The sequence below is a fragment of the Balaenoptera musculus genome, chromosome 20, assembly GCF_009873245.2.
Source record: "Balaenoptera musculus isolate JJ_BM4_2016_0621 chromosome 20, mBalMus1.pri.v3, whole genome shotgun sequence".
In the NCBI taxonomy this organism is placed as follows: domain Eukaryota; kingdom Metazoa; phylum Chordata; class Mammalia; order Artiodactyla; family Balaenopteridae; genus Balaenoptera; species Balaenoptera musculus.
This window is the reverse complement of record NC_045804.1, coordinates 42597310-42614455: the sequence shown is the minus strand read 5'-3', so window position 1 is coordinate 42614455 and position 17146 is coordinate 42597310. Positions and strand designations below refer to the sequence as shown.

At 34.2% G+C, this 17146-nt stretch overlaps 1 protein-coding gene across 4 annotated transcripts in view; it reads left to right on the top strand.

Moving 5' to 3' along the window:
• Positions 1-17146, top strand: part of NF1 (neurofibromin 1) — a 261374-nt gene that overhangs the window by 102194 nt on the left and 142034 nt on the right. For all 4 annotated transcript variants that reach the window (XM_036837703.1, XM_036837701.1, XM_036837704.1 and 1 more), the window contains 3 exons: positions 973-1107; positions 4461-4574; positions 15607-15686. In XM_036837703.1, coding sequence (XP_036693598.1) covers positions 973-1107; positions 4461-4574; positions 15607-15686 — 329 coding nt within the window. The remainder of the gene's footprint in view (positions 1-972; positions 1108-4460; positions 4575-15606; positions 15687-17146) is intronic.

Below are 17146 nucleotides of genomic sequence, written 5' to 3'. Positions count from 1 at the left end.
GTCCATAGATGCTGGATATTCTCCTATCTGTGTATTTGCATATAAAAACATACATGTCAAAAGCATACATTTTTGTTTCCTTTTAAAGGAAAAGGGGAAATGTTTTGTAAGAATAGATAGAAAGGTGGTATTGGATCCAGAGTATAATTGTTGGATTTCCGGTTGAATAACATCCATAATTATAGTATTAACACAGCATCTACCATAGTATCTCTGTAATTGAAACACATTTTCCATGATTTAATTTTTCTCAAAGAATTCTTTCTCTGTTTTATCAATGTTCTTCAGGCAAAATACATGCATTCTGTAACTTGAGAGAGATGGAATACAATTAAATAGGAAAAAGAAAATCTTACAGTTAAACTGTTAAATACAGAGATTGCCTGTATAGCATATTTCATCAATTCTAAGAAGTACCTATTTAACATTTCTGAAATTGGGGTTCATCTTATTTGTATGATGTCTTACAGTTGACAGTGAGTTTTCATTCCTTGTGGTACATAAAATGATGATGCATCTTACAGTTGATAACGTCATTGATTCTATGAAATATTTGTGTATACCTGTATGAGATGTTTTGTTAAATGAGTTGCTCACTGTATGTATCTGTGAGAGCTATAGAATAAATATTTTATCTCTAATATTTTCACATTTGGAAAATTGTTTTTCGCATAGGAGTCAACCTTATATTAAAACTTTTAGTATCTTAGCAGATTTTCACTTAAACTTTATTATATAAGAATAATATAAATGTTGCAAAAATAATTTTTATTTGCTTTTCAAGCTTACTTATATTAATCTTATACTTTCTATTGAATGTTTCTACTAATACTACACATTTGGTGGTGTAAAATATGTCCCTTTATTTTTCGAAGCTTTTTAAAAATAGATTTACTTGAAAAAGTTGAATAGCTATTATCCTGATTCTGATGTCTGATTCTTACAAGGTGAATGTCATGTTTTTATTTTTAGAGTCTTACATTTAAAGAAAAAGTAACAAGCCTTAAATTTAAAGAAAAACCTACAGACCTGGAGACAAGAAGCTATAAGTATCTTCTCTTGTCCATGGTGAAACTAATTCATGCAGATCCAAAGCTCTTGCTTTGTGTAAGTATTTTTTATAAAATGCCTTGAAATTATCATACTAACTTAGTTTGGTTTAGCTGAAAAGCCAAAACCTTGAAGGTGATTGTTAGCTCAAGAACACCTACTGACCTTCCTGATCATACATGAAACCTAAGAGATCCCTAAGAAAACGAACTTACAGAGAATACTAATATAATTAGATCAGATTTCTTAACCTTTTGTCTTAATTTTTCTTATCATTAAACTAACATACTTTGGTGAGATCTTCTGTCCATACCCGGCTACCAGATTATATATTATTCAGGGCATAATCCTGGGATGGGGTTTAGATGTAATGAAGCAACCATAAATTGAGTGCTTCCTATATCTACACAGTTGGTTTTTTAAGTCTCCAATTGCTATTGCCAAAAAATTGAGTTTTTCCATCCCCCTTTCTTCCTGTCATCAGCCTTTTAATATCACTGGCTTTGCCTGTGAATACTGTATTGGGAGGAAAAGGAGTTAAAAATGGGTATGGTTAGCACTCAGTTATTGTGGTAACTCTGCTCTTAACAGCCTCAGATGGTATTAGATTCCTGAAAGCATCACTGTAGTACACAAGATAATTAGGAACTAACAAGTGAAAATGAGTGACAGTTGTATGAAACGATGAAAAACATGGGTTTTGGAGACATATTAGCTATGTGATTTGGGTGACTTAACCTCTCTGTGTCTAGTTTTCTTATCTGAAATATTGTGATGATAATAATAGTTCCTACCTTAGCTTGTTAAGCAGACTGAGATAGTACATGTCATGCTTTTAGGAACAATGCAAAATAAATGCATAATGAGCACTAAATAAATGTTACGTATTATTACTATTAATAAAATACAGTTAACATTAACACTAATATTATTAATGCCCCAAACATAACAGAAATATATCATGAAGCTCATAGGATAACATATTTAACTCCTGTGCAATTTCTTCAGTCCTTGGAGCGCAACATCCAGAAAAATTTCCTATTGGTTTGTTCAGCAACAGGCTTTTTAAGTGCTAAGGGTACTTTTAATTTTGATGGTATATTTTTCAAATTACTATACTATAGGAGTTCATAACTTGATGTCCATAGTTTCAAGAGTTCTTTGAGTCCTCTGAATTAAAAAAAGTATTTATGTAAATATTTTTTCTGGAGAGAAAAGAGATGAGAGAGAGAATTCCCAAAAGGATTAGTGACCCCCCCCCCCCCAAAAAAGGCCTATGTTGTTTTGAGCTCTTTGAAAAGCCCATCCAAATGTGGGAGTCTAATAGAATAAATTGTTAGAACTTTGGTGTGGAAAAAGTCCTAAAATCTATCATTAAGACTTTATAAAGGGAATGAAATAACTTTTTCCCCTCATTTCTTTGTTATGTAGCCCAGGTTACTTGTGGTGTTGTTTCATCATGCATGTCATATATTAGCACCACTCTGTTTGCATAGCTATAATTCAGAATCAGAGAATACATCAAAGTCACCAGTGCCTTTTGTGTTAAATATTTTATTGTCAAGGAACAAGAATTTAAGCAAAAAGTGCTGTTTTCCACGTTTAAAATTTAGCAAGCAGAAAAGGAGCATTTAAAATAGAAATTATTTTCTTTGCTGCCATCTAGTGGTTAAACAACTTTTCTCAGAGTAATCAAAGGTAAGTTAAAATTGTGAAAGATTCATTGTAAATATTTGATTATTTTATATTTTACCTATAAAAATCTAAATCTTAGTAAATAGGATAAATATAGGAATAACTATTAAGTGATTTCAGTCATGGTTTTTTAAAGTAATGTGATTTTATTGTCTTCTATCTCTACCTCTCTATCCTAATTCATACTACTCTCAATTTTTCAAGCCTCCTAATTGCTCAGCTTGCATCATCTGTTGCTTTTAATCATTTCTCTGCACTGAAGTTACAGTGATATCTTCAAGAAACAAATCTTATGCTTCCTGCCCAGCTTAAAACCTTTTAGTTGAGGTTGCTTTGGGAATAAAGCAAACTCCAAATAGACCTACATGGTTTTGCAGCATTTGACTCCCACCTACCATCTCTGCAACATCTAGCATTATATTTGTCTTCTTTACTCTAGTCATGACGGCCTTTCACTCCCTCTTACTACATTCCTTCATGCTTATCCATGCACTTGCAGTTCCTCTGCCTACAGAATGCTTCCCTATCCTCTTGACATAGTAATTCCTAATTCTGAGCTGTTATCACTGCCCTAAGGAAGCATCCCTGCCTATACCACATTTCCCTGTTACAGGTGCTCATAGCAGCATGTAACTTCATGGTTCTTTCTCATTTGCAATTTAAACTTGTTGATCTAATTATTTTATTGATGTTTGTCTTTCCCACCAGACTACATGTTCCAAGAGGGTAGGAAACATGTCTTTTTTACTTGTTGTGTCTTTGGTGTTCAGTAAATGTTATTGGGTTATTAATGAATGAATACAAATGTCAGAAAAATAGGCAAACAGTTTTTGAATTATAGATACACTGGGGTAAGGGCTTACCTTAATTGTTGTAATGGGAAAGAGTGTGTAGTTAACAAAATAAAATACGGGCACTAATTGTATTGGCCTCACTTAAATGAACCATATATGCTTGAAGTGTAAATAGATTCTTCCAAGTTACAGGAAGCATTTTAGTCTCTTTAAGTAGGTAGACACTCACATTTATATACCGCTTTGTTTTGTATACAATGTCTTTCCACAATGAAAAAGCCTGAAGTATGGGTATCTGCAGGTGTGGATTCTAGCCCTGTGTGGATTTGGGTAGGTCCTTGTACTGGAAAAGAGGGCTACACAGGATAATCGTGTAGTCCTCATCAAGCATGCACATTCTTTGCCTTTCATCACAACAATTTTAAGATCCCAAACCAGAAGTTCCAAATCAGAGGTATATTATTTAGCCAATGTAGTGTTGCTGAAAAAAAATTATTTACTTCCATTATTGATGTAATTTCTTAACTAAAAAGCTAATACCTAGTTTTTGTTTTCTTTTAATTAGGATTTTCTCTGGATATTATTCACATTAATGAACAAGTATAGATGTAGATTAAGAGAATTCTTAACAAAAGCAGTTTTGATTTTTTTTTTAATCCCACAATTATTATTATTTTTGAGGTAAAATTCACATACCATGAAGTTTTTACCTGTTTAAAGTGTACAATTCACTGGTTTTGGTATATTTACAAGGTTGTGTAGCCATCACCACTATCTAGGTCTAGAACATCTAGAACATTTTCATCACCTCAAAAATAAACCTAGAACCCATTAGCAGTCAGCCTCCATTCCCTCCACCCTTCAACCTGTGTCCAGCGATTTTTTTTTTTTTTTAATTGAAATTTGCTTTTTTCTTTGCAGAATCCAAGAAAACAGGGGCCTGAAACTCAAGGCAGTACTGCAGAATTAATTACAGGGCTCGTCCAACTGGTTCCTCAGTCACACATGCCAGAGATTGCTCAGGAAGCAATGGAGGTAAGGGGAAAATGAATTCTAGGCTCTTGAAGGTAAAGTTGTAACTACGTACATTCCTTTTTTTAATCTATTCCTTTTAAATTTTTTCTTTAATTTTTATTTTATTTAAAAAATATTTTTATCCAATTTTTAAAGGTTACTTTCCATTTACAGTTACTACAAAATATTACCTATATTCCCCATGTTGTGCAATACATTCTTGAGCCTATCTTACACCCAATAGTTTGTACCTTCCACTCCCCAGCCCCTGTATTGCCTGCCCCCCAAACTCCCTCCCATTGGTAACCACTAGTTTGGGCTCTGTATCTGTGAGTCTGCTTCTTTTTTGTTACATTGACTAGTTTGTTGGATTTTTTAGATTCCACATATAAGTGATATCATAAAGTATTTGTCTTTCTCTGTCTGACTTATTTCACTTAGCATAATGCCTGCTAAGTCCATCCATGTTGCTGCAAATGGCAAAATTTCTTTCCTTTTTATGGCTGAGTAGTATTCTGTTGTATGTATATGTATTCATTACCACATCTTCTTTATCTGTTCATCTGTTGGATGAATGGACACTTAGTTTGTTTCCATATCTTGGCAGTTGTAAGTTATGCTACTATAAACATTGGGGTGTATGTATCTTTTCTAATTAGTATTTTTTTTCTTTCCGATATGTACCCAGGAGTGGAATTGCTGGTCATATGGTAGTTCTATTTTTAATTTTTTGAGAAAAAAACTGTTTTCCACAGTGGCTGCACGAGTTTACATCCCCACCAACAATGTACAAGGGATCCCTTTTCTCCATATCCTCATCAACATTTGTTATTTGTGTTCTTTTGGTTCATTCTGACAGATGTGAGGTGATATCTCATTGTGGTTTTGATTTGCATTTCCCTGATGATTACTGATATTGAGTATCTTTTCATATGCCTGTTGGCCATCTGTATGTTTCTTTGGAAAAATGTGTATTCAGTTCTTTTGCCCATTTTTAAAATCGGGTTGTTTGTTTTTTTGATGTTGAGTTGTATGAGCTGTTTATATATGTTGAATATTAATCTCTTATCAGTCATATAGTTTGCAAATATTTTATCCCATTCAGTAGGCTGTTTTCGCATTTTGTCAGTGGTTTCCTTTGTTGTGCAAAAGCTTTTAAGTTTAATTAGGTCCCATTTGTTTATTTTTGCTTTTATTTCCTTTGCTTTAGGAGACAGATCTAAAAAAATACTGCTACCATTTATATCAAAGAGTGTTCTGCTTATGTTTTCCTCTAGAAGATTTATGGTTTCTGGCCTTATATATTTAGGTCTTTAATCCATTTTGAGTTTATTGTTGTATATGGTGTTAGAGAATGTTCTAATTTCATTCTTTGACATGTAGCTGTCCAGTTTTCCCAGCACCACTTATTTTCTTCCATTGTTTTTTTTTTAAATTAATTAATTAACTTATTTTTGGCTGCATTGGGTCTTTGTTGCTGCGCGCGAGCTTTTCTCTAGTTGCGGCGAGCTGGGGCTACTCTTCGTTGCGGTGCCCGGGCTTCTCACTGTGGTGGCTTTTCTTGTTGCGGAGCACGGGCTCTAGCCACACAGGCTTCGGTAGTTGTGGCACATGGGCTCAGTAGTTGTGGCTCACGGGCTCTAGAGCGCAGGCTCAGTAGTTGTGGTGCACGGGCTTAGTTGCTCCCCGGCATGTGGGGTCTTCCTGGACCAGGGCTCGAACCCATGTCCCCTGCATTGGCAGGTGGATTCTTAACCACTGCGCCACCAGGGAAGGCCAGTATGGTCATTTTAACAGTATTGATTCTTCTAATCCAAGAACACGGTGTATCTTTCCATCTGTGTGTTGTCTTCAGTTTCTTTGATCAGTGTCTTATAGTTTTCAGAGTATAGGTCTTTTGCCTCCTTAAGTAGGTTTATTCCAGGGTATTTTATTTTATTTTTTTGATGCGATGGTAAATGGGAATTGTTTCCTTAATTTCTCATTCTGATAGTTCGTATTTAGTGTATAGACATGCAACAGATTTCTGTATATTAATTTTGCATCCTGCAACTTTACTGAATTCATTGATGAGCTCTAATAGTTTTTTGGTAGTGTCTTTAGGATTTTCTATGTATAGCGTCACGTCATCTGCAAACAGTGACAGTTTTACTTCTTCCTTTGCAATTTGGATTTCTTTTAGTTCTTTTTCTTCTCTGATTGCTGTGGCTAGGATTTCCAAAACTATGTCAAATAAAAGTGGCAAGAGTGGACATCCTTGTCTTGTTCCTGATCTTACAAGGAAATGCTTTCAGCTTTTCACCATCGAGTATGATGTTAGCTGTGGGTTTGTTGCATATGGCCTTTATTATGTCGAGGTATGTTCCTTCTGTGCCCACTTTCCGGAGAGTTATTATCATAAATGGATGTTGAATTTTATCAAAAGCCTTTTCTGCATCTATTGAGATGATCATATGATTTTTATTCTTCAGTTTTGTTAATGTGGTGTATTACATTGATTGATTTGTGGATATAAAAAAAAATCCTTGCATCCTTGGGATAAATACCACTTGATCATGGTGTGTGATCTTTTTTTTTTTTTATTATTAATTATTTATTTATGGCTGTGTTGGGTCTTCATTTCTGTGCGAGGGCTTTCTCTAGTTGCAGCGAGCAGGGGCCACTCTTCATCGCGGTGCACGGGCCTCTCACTATCGTGGCCTCTCTTCTTGCGGAGCACAGGCTCCAGACATGTGGGCTCAGCAATTGTGGCTCACGGGCCTAGTCGCTCCGCAGCATGTGGGATCTTCCCAGACCAGGGCTCGAACCCGTGTCCCCTGCATTGGCAGGCAGATTCTCAACCACTGCACCACCAGGGAAGCCCTGTGATCTTTTAATGTATTGTTGAATTCATTTTGCTAATATTTGGTTGAGAATTTTTACATCTGTGTTCATCAATGATATTGGCCTGTAATTTTCTTTTTTGTCATAGCTTTGTCTCATTTTGGTATCAGGGTGATGGTGACCTCGTAGAATGAGTGAGGAAGCATTCCTTCCTGTGCAATGTTTTGCAATAGTTTGAGAAGGATAGGTGTTAACTCTTCACTAAATGATAAAATTCACCTGTGAAGCCATCTGGTCCTGAACTTTTGTTTGTTGAGAATTTTTTTAATTTTGATTCAGTTTCATTACTGGTAATTGGTCTGTTCATATTTTCTATATTTTCTTGATTTAGTCTTGGAGACTACATTTCTAGGGATTTGTTTTTTTCTCAGGTGTCCATTTTATTGGCATATAATTGTTCATAGTAATCTCTTATGATCATTTGTATTTCTGTGGTATCAGTTGTAACTTTTCCTTTTTCATTTCTGATTTTATTCTTTTAGGCCCTCTCCCGTTTTTTCTTGATGAGGCTGGCTAAAGGTTTATCAATTTTGTTTATCTTTTCAAAGAACTGCTCTTAGTTTCATTGATCTTTTCTATTGCTTTTTTAGTCTCTGTTTCACTTACTTCTGCTCTGATCTTTATGATTTTTCTTCTACTAACTTTGGGTTTTGTTTGTTCTTCTTTTTCTCGTTCCTTTAGGTGTAAGTTTAACTTGCTTATTTCAGATTTTTCTTGTTTCCTGTGCTAGGCTTCCTCTTAGAACTGAGGTAATCTTCTCTCTTAGAACTGCTTTTGCTGCATCTCATAGATTTTCGTGGATCGTCGTGTTTTCATTTTCATTTGTCTGCAGGTATCTTTGTTTCCTCTTTGATTTCTTCAGTAACCCATTGGTTGTTTAGTAGCATATTGTTTAGCCTCCATATGTTTGTGTTTTTTGTAGTTTGTTTCTTGTAGTTGGTGTCTAGTCTCATAGTGTTGTGGTTGGAAAAGATGCTTGATATGATTTCAGTTTTCTTAAGTTTACTGAGACTTGTTTTGTGGCCTAACATGTGATCTATCCTGGAGAATGTTCCATGTACACTTGGAAAAGAGTGTGTATTCTGCCACTTTTGGATGGAATGTTTTCTACATATCTGTTAGTTGATATCGACTAATGTGTTGTTTAAGGCCAGTGTTTCGTTATTGGTTTTCCGTCTGGATGATCTGTCCGTTGATGTAAATGGTGTGTTAAAATCACCTACTATTATTATGTTACTGTCAGTTTCTCCCTTTATGTCTGTTAATATTTGCTTTATGTATTTAGATGGTCCTATGTTGGATGATAAAGAGAGACATCTCATTATTGCAGAGGGTTCTAATCCATCCAGAAGATAAAACTTTATATGAGTCTAATAACAAAGATTTAAAATATATAAAGCAAAAATATAAAATTTCTAAATATATAAAGACATGTAAAGTAAAAGGAGAGATAGACAAATACAGTTATAGTGGGATACTTGAGCATACTTTTCTCAGTATCTGACAGAATAAGCAAGCAAACAAATAGTAAGGGTAGAAGATCTGAACAACATGGTTATCAGATTTGACCTATTTGACACTTACAGAGCACTGCATTCAATAAATGCATTTTCTTTTCAAGTACATGTGGAACATTTAGTATATCTTGAGCATAATGCAAGTCTCAACAAATTTTGAAGGATTGAAATTACCCAAAATTTTTTTTATGACTACATTGAAATTAAGCTAGATAGCAGATAACAAAAAGGTTTATGAAAGATCAAATGACTATACAGTTGACGCTTGAACAACATGGGTTTGAACTGTGCAGGTCCAGTTGTACACAGATTTTTTCAAAAAATATGTTGGAAAACCTTTTGAGTATTTGAGACCATTTGAAAAAACTTGCCGATGAATTGCTAACCTAGAAATACCAAAAAAATTAAGAAAAAGGTATGTCATGACATAAAATATATATGGATACCAGTCTGTATTATCATTTTTTGGGTCATTTATTTTATTACACTTTTTTACTTTTTTTAATTGAAATATAGTTGATTTACAATGTTGTGTTAATTTCTACTGTACAGCAAGGTGGTTCAGTTATACATATATATACATTCTTTTTTTTAATGTTCTTTTCTGTTACATTTTAATCACAGAATATTGAATGTAGCTCCCTGTGCTATACAGTAAGACCTTGTTTATCCATATATTATCATTTATAAATCTATTATAAAAAGTTAAAATTTATCAAAACTTACACACACACTTACAGACTGTACATGGCATCTTTCACAGTCAAAAGAAATATAAACAAATGTACAGATGCAGTATTAAATCATAACTGCATAAAATCAAGTAGTACATACTGTACTACTGTAATAATTTCATAACTGCATTTTGTTACTATTTTGGTGAGCTCAAGTGTCATGAGTATCCACTTAAAATGCTATGTGAGGCTCATAGTCTCTGCATGAGCAGTTTATCTCTCCAGTAAATTGTGTATCAGTAAAAAGCGATCTCTTGTGGTTCTCGTATATTTTTCATCATTTTTAGTGCAGTAACATACTTTGAATAACACCATGTGACCCATATGAAGTGCCACTAGTGATGAACGCAGAAGTCATGACATTACAAGAAGTTGAATTGTTTGATATGTGCTGTAGATTGTAGACAGCTGCGGTTGTCTGCCATTTCAAGATAAATGAATCCAGCATAAGGACTATTGGTTGGAGGGGGGAATGGAAATTCATGAAGCTGTTGCTGCAGATACTCCAGGTGGCATGAAACCTTGCACTTTTTGTGAAATATCTTTTTATCTTGCATTGAAAAGGCAGCTTTTATGTGGGTGCAGGATTGCTATAAGAAAGGTATACCTATTGACTTCAGTATGATTCGAGAAAAAGTGAAGTCTTTATCTGACAATTTGAAGCAAAAGGAAAGTGAAGGATCTAAAAGCTGGAGAATTTAATGCCAGCAAAGGATCATTTGATAATTTTAGAAAGAGGTTTGGCTTTAAAAATGTCAAGGTAAAGGAGAAGCAGCTTCTTCTGACCAAGAGGCAGCAGATGAGTTCCCAGACGCCATTAAGAAAATCATTGAGGAGAAGGAATGTAAGCCTGAACAGGTTTATAATGCAGATGAAAGTGCCCTACTCTAGAAAAAAATGCCACGAAGGACATTTATTAGTAAGGAAGAGAAGCAAGCACCAGGATTTGTGCAAATGCAGTTGGGTTTATGATCAGAACTGCCCTTATTTATAAAGCTTCTAACTTCCAAGCCTTGAAAGGAAAAGATAGATACCAGTTGCTATTCTTTTGGTTGTACAGCTAGAAAGCCTGCACAGTGAGAACCCTTTTTCTGGATTAGTTCCATCAATGCTTTGTCACTGAAATGAGGAAGTACCTTGCCAGTAAGGGGCTACCTTTTAAAGTTCTTTTGATACTGGACTATGCCCCTGGCCACCCGGAACTCCATGAGTTTAACACTGAAGGTGTCAAAGTGGCCTGATTGCCCCAAATATGTCTCTAATTCAGCCTCTAGATCAAAGGTTCATAAGGACCTTTAAGGCTCGTTACACTCGGTACTCTGTGAAAAGGATTGTCAATGCTATGGAAGAGAATCCAAATAGAGAGAACATCATGAAAGTCTGGAAGGATTACACTATCGAAGATGCCATCATTGTTACAGAAAAAGCTGATTCATCTTGTAAACATGACGTAAACTTACAGTATTGATAAATACAGTACAGTACTATAGATGTTTTTTCTTTATGATTTTTTAACAACGTTTTCTTTTTACTAGCTTTATTGTAAGAATATAGTATATAATATATATGACATCCAAAATTTGTGTTAATCGACTATGGTATTGGTAAGGCTTCCAGTCAACAGTAGGCTATTAGTAGTTAAGTTTTTAGAGAGTCAAAAGTTATATGTGCATTTTTTACTGCATGGGGGGTCAGCACCCCTAGCCTCATTGTTCAAGGATCAAACTGTGCTTTGTTTTTACTCATATCCTGCTCGTAAGAAAGTAAATTAGTACAGCCATCATTAAAAATTGTTTTGTAATATATCTACAAAAGCTAAACATATGACTTAGCAATTCTTCTCCTAGGTATGTATCCAAGAGAAATGTATATGTATGTTTACCAGAAGACACGTACAAAAATATTAATAGCAGCATAATTTGTAGTAGGCAAAAACGCTGGAAACAACTCAAATGTGTTGATACATTTATCAACATTATCATTCCACTTATTAAAGCAATGCAAAAAGAACAAGCTGCCACTAAGTACAAAGCATGGTTGAATCTCACAGACATAATATTGAGTGAAAACAGCCAAACACAAAAGAGAACATGCCGTATGATTCCCTTTATTTATATAAAGTTCAGAAACAGGCAAAAATACCTATGGTGATAGAAGTCAGAACAGTGGCTACCTTTGTCAAGAGCTGATGACCGGAAGGGAATGTGAAAACGGCTTCTGAGTGTTAATAATGTTGATCTGGGTAATGGTTATATGAGGTATATTCATTTGTGAAATTTCATTGAACTATACATTTAAGATTTGCTGCTTCATTATTTATCATGCTTTATTTTACCAAAAGTGTTTCAGCACTCATTGTTACACTCATTGCTTGTATTTGTGTACATTGCTGTTGGTTCTATAAAACAGTATATACTTTACATTCTTTTTGGAAGGCTATTTGACAGTATTTAGCAGGAGCTATACAGATGTCCATTTTTCTGTCCAAATAATTCCAATCCTGTAATTTTTTAATCCTGTGAATGTAAGTTAAAAGGAAAAAGCTGCACACATATATGCTTATTGCTCTTATTTGTAATAGAACATTAGGAGAATTTTAAATATTCACTAGTAAGAGAATGTGTTAATATTCAATAACAAGAGAATGATATTTCAGTTTGGTGAACTGATTGACATATATACATTAATATGTATAAAATGGATAACTAATAAGAACTTGCTGTATAAAAAAATAAAATAAAATTCAAAAATTCAAAAAAATCCATTAAACCATGCAGATCACATAGCAATATGGAAAAATATTTATGAAATGTCAAATGAGTATACTGTGTTTACAGTTTTGTTAAAATATATGTGGAAAATTTAAAAATGGAAAGGAACATGAAAAGGAAAACATTCATATTAAGGCAGAGAAAAGGCTAACACATTTTCTTTGAATATTTCAAAAAAATGTTTTGTCAAAAATGTTACAGAATTTGCCACTTTAAAGTGTCAGTAAATTGTACTAAATTTTTGCACAATAGTAACAAAATTGAATGTTAATTTGTGCTGTTTTTCCTTGATATGAGAGGTATAACCTATATAATTCTTGAAGATTCTCACAACGAATTGCAGTTTTCACTAAACATCTCAAAATAATTACAGTGAAAGTATTTGAAATAAGAAAATATAGGTCTGGTGTTTATATAATTTATAACTTACGGAGTTACAAAGTTGAACAAGGTTAGAAATTTAGTTATTTTTCCTAATGTGAGGCAGGTTATCATTGCAGCTGTATTTGCAGTTTATGCATTTAATTTGGTTTTAAGAGAAGAAATCACATCTCATTATGTGTTCCAAACAGTGTTTCATTGGAATTTTAATAAAAGGCTTTAAAGAGGAGTAAAGAATCTCCAAATGTGCTGACCAAGGACTGAGAAGAATGTGCAGAGCTCAACAGTGTGCGTCTGGGGGAAATGTTGTGGAGCTGGAGTTAGGATAGGGCTGGTTTGAAGGAAGAGTCTAGTTTTACTCTTTATACCCTTGATGGCATTTATTTATTTAATAGTAGTGTTTTTGTATATTAGTTGTATATTCCTGTTAATGTTCTGTGAGCCAAATCCAATTTCAATTCTGTGGTCAATTGAGGTATTTTAGGATGAATAATCTGCTATGAAATACAAAATCTATTTTCCTCCCCCTCTCTCCTTTTTGAAAAATAATTTGTCCTGTCTGTTCCAAAAGAATTTGTGGCAAATAAGATAACTTCTACTTTATCTTATGCCCTAGAAGTAAAATTTTTTTTTTCAAACTTTATGGACTGACTTTATTTTTTATTTTTTAATTTTTTTATTATTTTTTTTCTTATTAGTCAACCATTTTACACACATTAGTGTATACATGTCAATCCCAGTCAGCCAATTCATCACACCACAACCCGCACCCCACTCCGCTTTACCCCCTTGGCGTCCATATATTTGTTCTCTACTTCTGTGTCTCAATTTCTGCTCTGCAAACCGGTTCATCTGTACCATTTTCTAGGTTCCACATATATGCGTTAATATACGATATTTGTTTTTCTCTTTCTGACTTATTTCACTCTGTATGACAGTCTCTAGATGCATCCACGTCTCTACAAATGACCCAATTTCGTTCCTTTTTATGGCTGAGTGATATTCCATTGTATATATGTAGCACATCTTCTTTATCCATTCATCTGTCGATGGGCATTTAGGTTGCTTCCATGACCTGGCTGTTGTAAATAGTGCTGCAATGAACATTGGGGTGCATGTGTCTTTTTAAATTGTGCTTTTCTCTGGGTATATGCCCAGTAGTGGGATTGCTGGGTCATATGGTAATTCTATTTTTACTTTTTTAAGGAACCTCCATACTGTTCTCCATAGTGGCTGTATCAATTTACATTCCCACCAACAGTGCAAAAGGGTTTCCTTTTCTCCACACCCTCTCCAGCATTTGTTGTTTGTAGATTTTCTGATGATGCCCATTCTAACTGGTGTGAGGTGGTACTTCATTGTAGTTTTTTTTTTTTTTTTAATATTTATTTATTTATTTTTGGCTGTGTTGGATCTTCGTTTCTGTGCGAGGGCTTTCTCTAGTTGTGGCAAGCGGGGGCCGCTCTTCATCGTGGTGCACGGGCCTCTCACTATCGCGGCCTTTCCTATTGCGGAGCACAGGCTCCAGATGCGCAGGCTCAGTAGCTGTGGCTCACGGGCCCAGTTGCTCCGCAGCATGTGGGATCTTCCCAGACCAGGGCTCGAACCCGTGTCCCCTGCATTGGCAGGCAGATTCTCAACCACTGCGCCACCAGGGAAGCCCCCTTCATTGTAGTTTTGATTTTCATTTCTCTAATAATTAGTGATGTTGAGCAGCTTTTCATGTGCTTCTTGGCCATCTGTACGTCTTCTTTGGAGAAATGTCTATTTAGGTCTTCTGCCCATTTTTGGATTGGGTTGGTTGTTTTTTTAATACTGAGCTGCATGAGCTGTTTATATATTTTGGAGATTAATCCTTTGTCCGTTGATTTGTTTGCAAATATTTTCTCCCATTCTGTGGGTTGTCATTTCGTCTTGTTTGTAGTTTCCTTTGCTTTGCAAAAGGTTTTAAGTTTCATTAGGTCTCATTTGTTTATTTTTGCTTTTATTTCCATTACTCTAGGAGGTGGATCAAAAAAGATCTTGCTGTGATTTAGGTCAAAGAGTGTTCTTCCTATGTTTTCCTCTAAGAGTTTTATAGTGTCCGGTCTTACATTTAGGTCTCGAATCCATTTTGAGTTTCTGTGTATGGTGTTAGGGAGTGTTCTAATTTCATTCTTTTACATGTAGCTGTCCAGTTTTCCCAGCACCACTTATTGAAAAGACTGTCTTTTCTCCATTGTATATCCTTGCCTCCTTTGTCATAGATTAGCTGACCATATGTGCGTGGGTTTATCTCTGGGCTTTCTATCCTGTTCCATTGATCTATATTTCTGTTTTTGTGCCAGTACCATATTGTCTTGAGGTAAAATATTTTTGTGTGTATTAGTTTTGGAGAGATCTCCTTACTTGGGGATTATTTTTGTTTTCCATAGAGTTCTTTGATACTTATTGAAATTATTTTGTTTGTGTCTTAAAGAAGTTTTTACACATGTATATTGCTCTTCTGAATTCATCAGTATATAACTTATGTGTATATGCCATTTAAAGTAAGACTGATAGGAATAAAGTAACTTCATTTTTTATATATATACATTATATATATATAATACATATAATCCCCTAGAGATTTTGGTTCTTCAGAGTTTTTCTGTTGTGCCCTATACTGTGTGTTGAGGCTACAATTAAGTAGCTCAATTTGTTAGCATTTGTAAAATAAATACTCCAGTGTTATGTTTACCAAAACTCTTTTCAATAAGTCTTCTCTTTCTCTTTTTTAAAAATTCAGGCTCTGTTGGTTCTTCATCAGTTAGATAGCATTGATTTGTGGAATCCTGATGCTCCTGTAGAAACATTTTGGGAAATCAGGTATATGCACTGTTATTTTTTAATTCAATTTAAAATTTTATTTTGTATTTTTTGTCTTTGAATATTAACTCTGTAGTACTTAGTTTATTATAAAACTTCATTCATTTATACCTCCAGAGGTTTTATGAGTTTGTATTTTATTTGACTTGAAATTATTAGATTATTTCTTGTTTTAACTGTAAGAACATTGTCACAGCAGTTTAGAAAATAAATTTTTAAAAATTGTGCTAAATTTCATTATCTAAACATAAGTACTGTTATTTGGTATGTTCTCTTCTATTTCGGATTTTTATGTGGTTACAACTGTGTTTTAAATTGATTTTTACAGTTATAAGCTTAGAGTATTAAAATTTTGTAATGTTAATAGTTTATTTCAGTTTTCTAAACTGTGATCTTTCATACATTTTTGATAATACCAGTGTTTTTGGTGGATGAATTAATACTGAATATCTGCTTAGAAGGCAAAATATATATAAATTTTATAATTTATTTCCTTGGTTATATAAATTATTACCTTTCAGTGAGCACAGAGGTAACACATTGAGGAAAATGTAAGTGTGTAAGCCTCAGGTTTTGTCATTTTCTTATAACAGAAGTGGGTACACCAAGTCACTTGGCATCTGAGTTAAATCCTAGACTCTGAAGCAATGCTTTTTGATAGTAATGTAATGTGAACCATATATGTAATTTAAAATTTTCTAGTTACCACGTTCAAAAGTAAAAAGAAACAGGTAAAATTAATTTTAATAGTATATTTTTTAACCCAGTATATATATAATATTTTTCAACATGTAATTAATATAAAAGTTATTAATAAGATATTTTACATTCTTTTTTAAATAAAGTCTTCAAAATTTATTATGTTTCATACTTACAGGACGTCTTAATTTAGACAAGCCATATTTCAAGGGCTCAGTAGCCACATGTGGCTGGCTAGTGGCTATTGTGTTGGACAGTGCAGCTCTAGAGTAGGAATAAGGAAACTTTTTCTCTAAAGGGCCAGGTAGTCAATATTTTAGGCTTTGTGAGCCAGGTAGTGTCTTTTATAACTATTCAGTTCTGCTGGTGGGACATGAAAGCAGCCATAGACCATATGTAAATGAATGAGTGGGGTGTGACCATGTTCCACTAAAACTTTATTTACGAAGGCAAATGATGGACTGGATTTGGCCTGCAGGCAGTCATTTGCAGACCCCTGCTCTAGAGCATTAGGTTCACATACAGTCTGTGCTGTGCACCTGGTCTGTAATTTTTTCTTGAGTCCTCTGCAAGGATGAGATGCATGGATGAAACAGCTGGGAGTTGGGAGAGTAGGGGGCTTAGAAGTACTTGCTTTTTTTTTTTTTTTTTTTTTTAACGTAATCCGTATACTTACATCCTTTGATGATCATGCTATTAACATTTTGATAACCATTTCTCTAAAACAAATCCTGGAAAGGAAAATAAGCTTCTCTAGACTT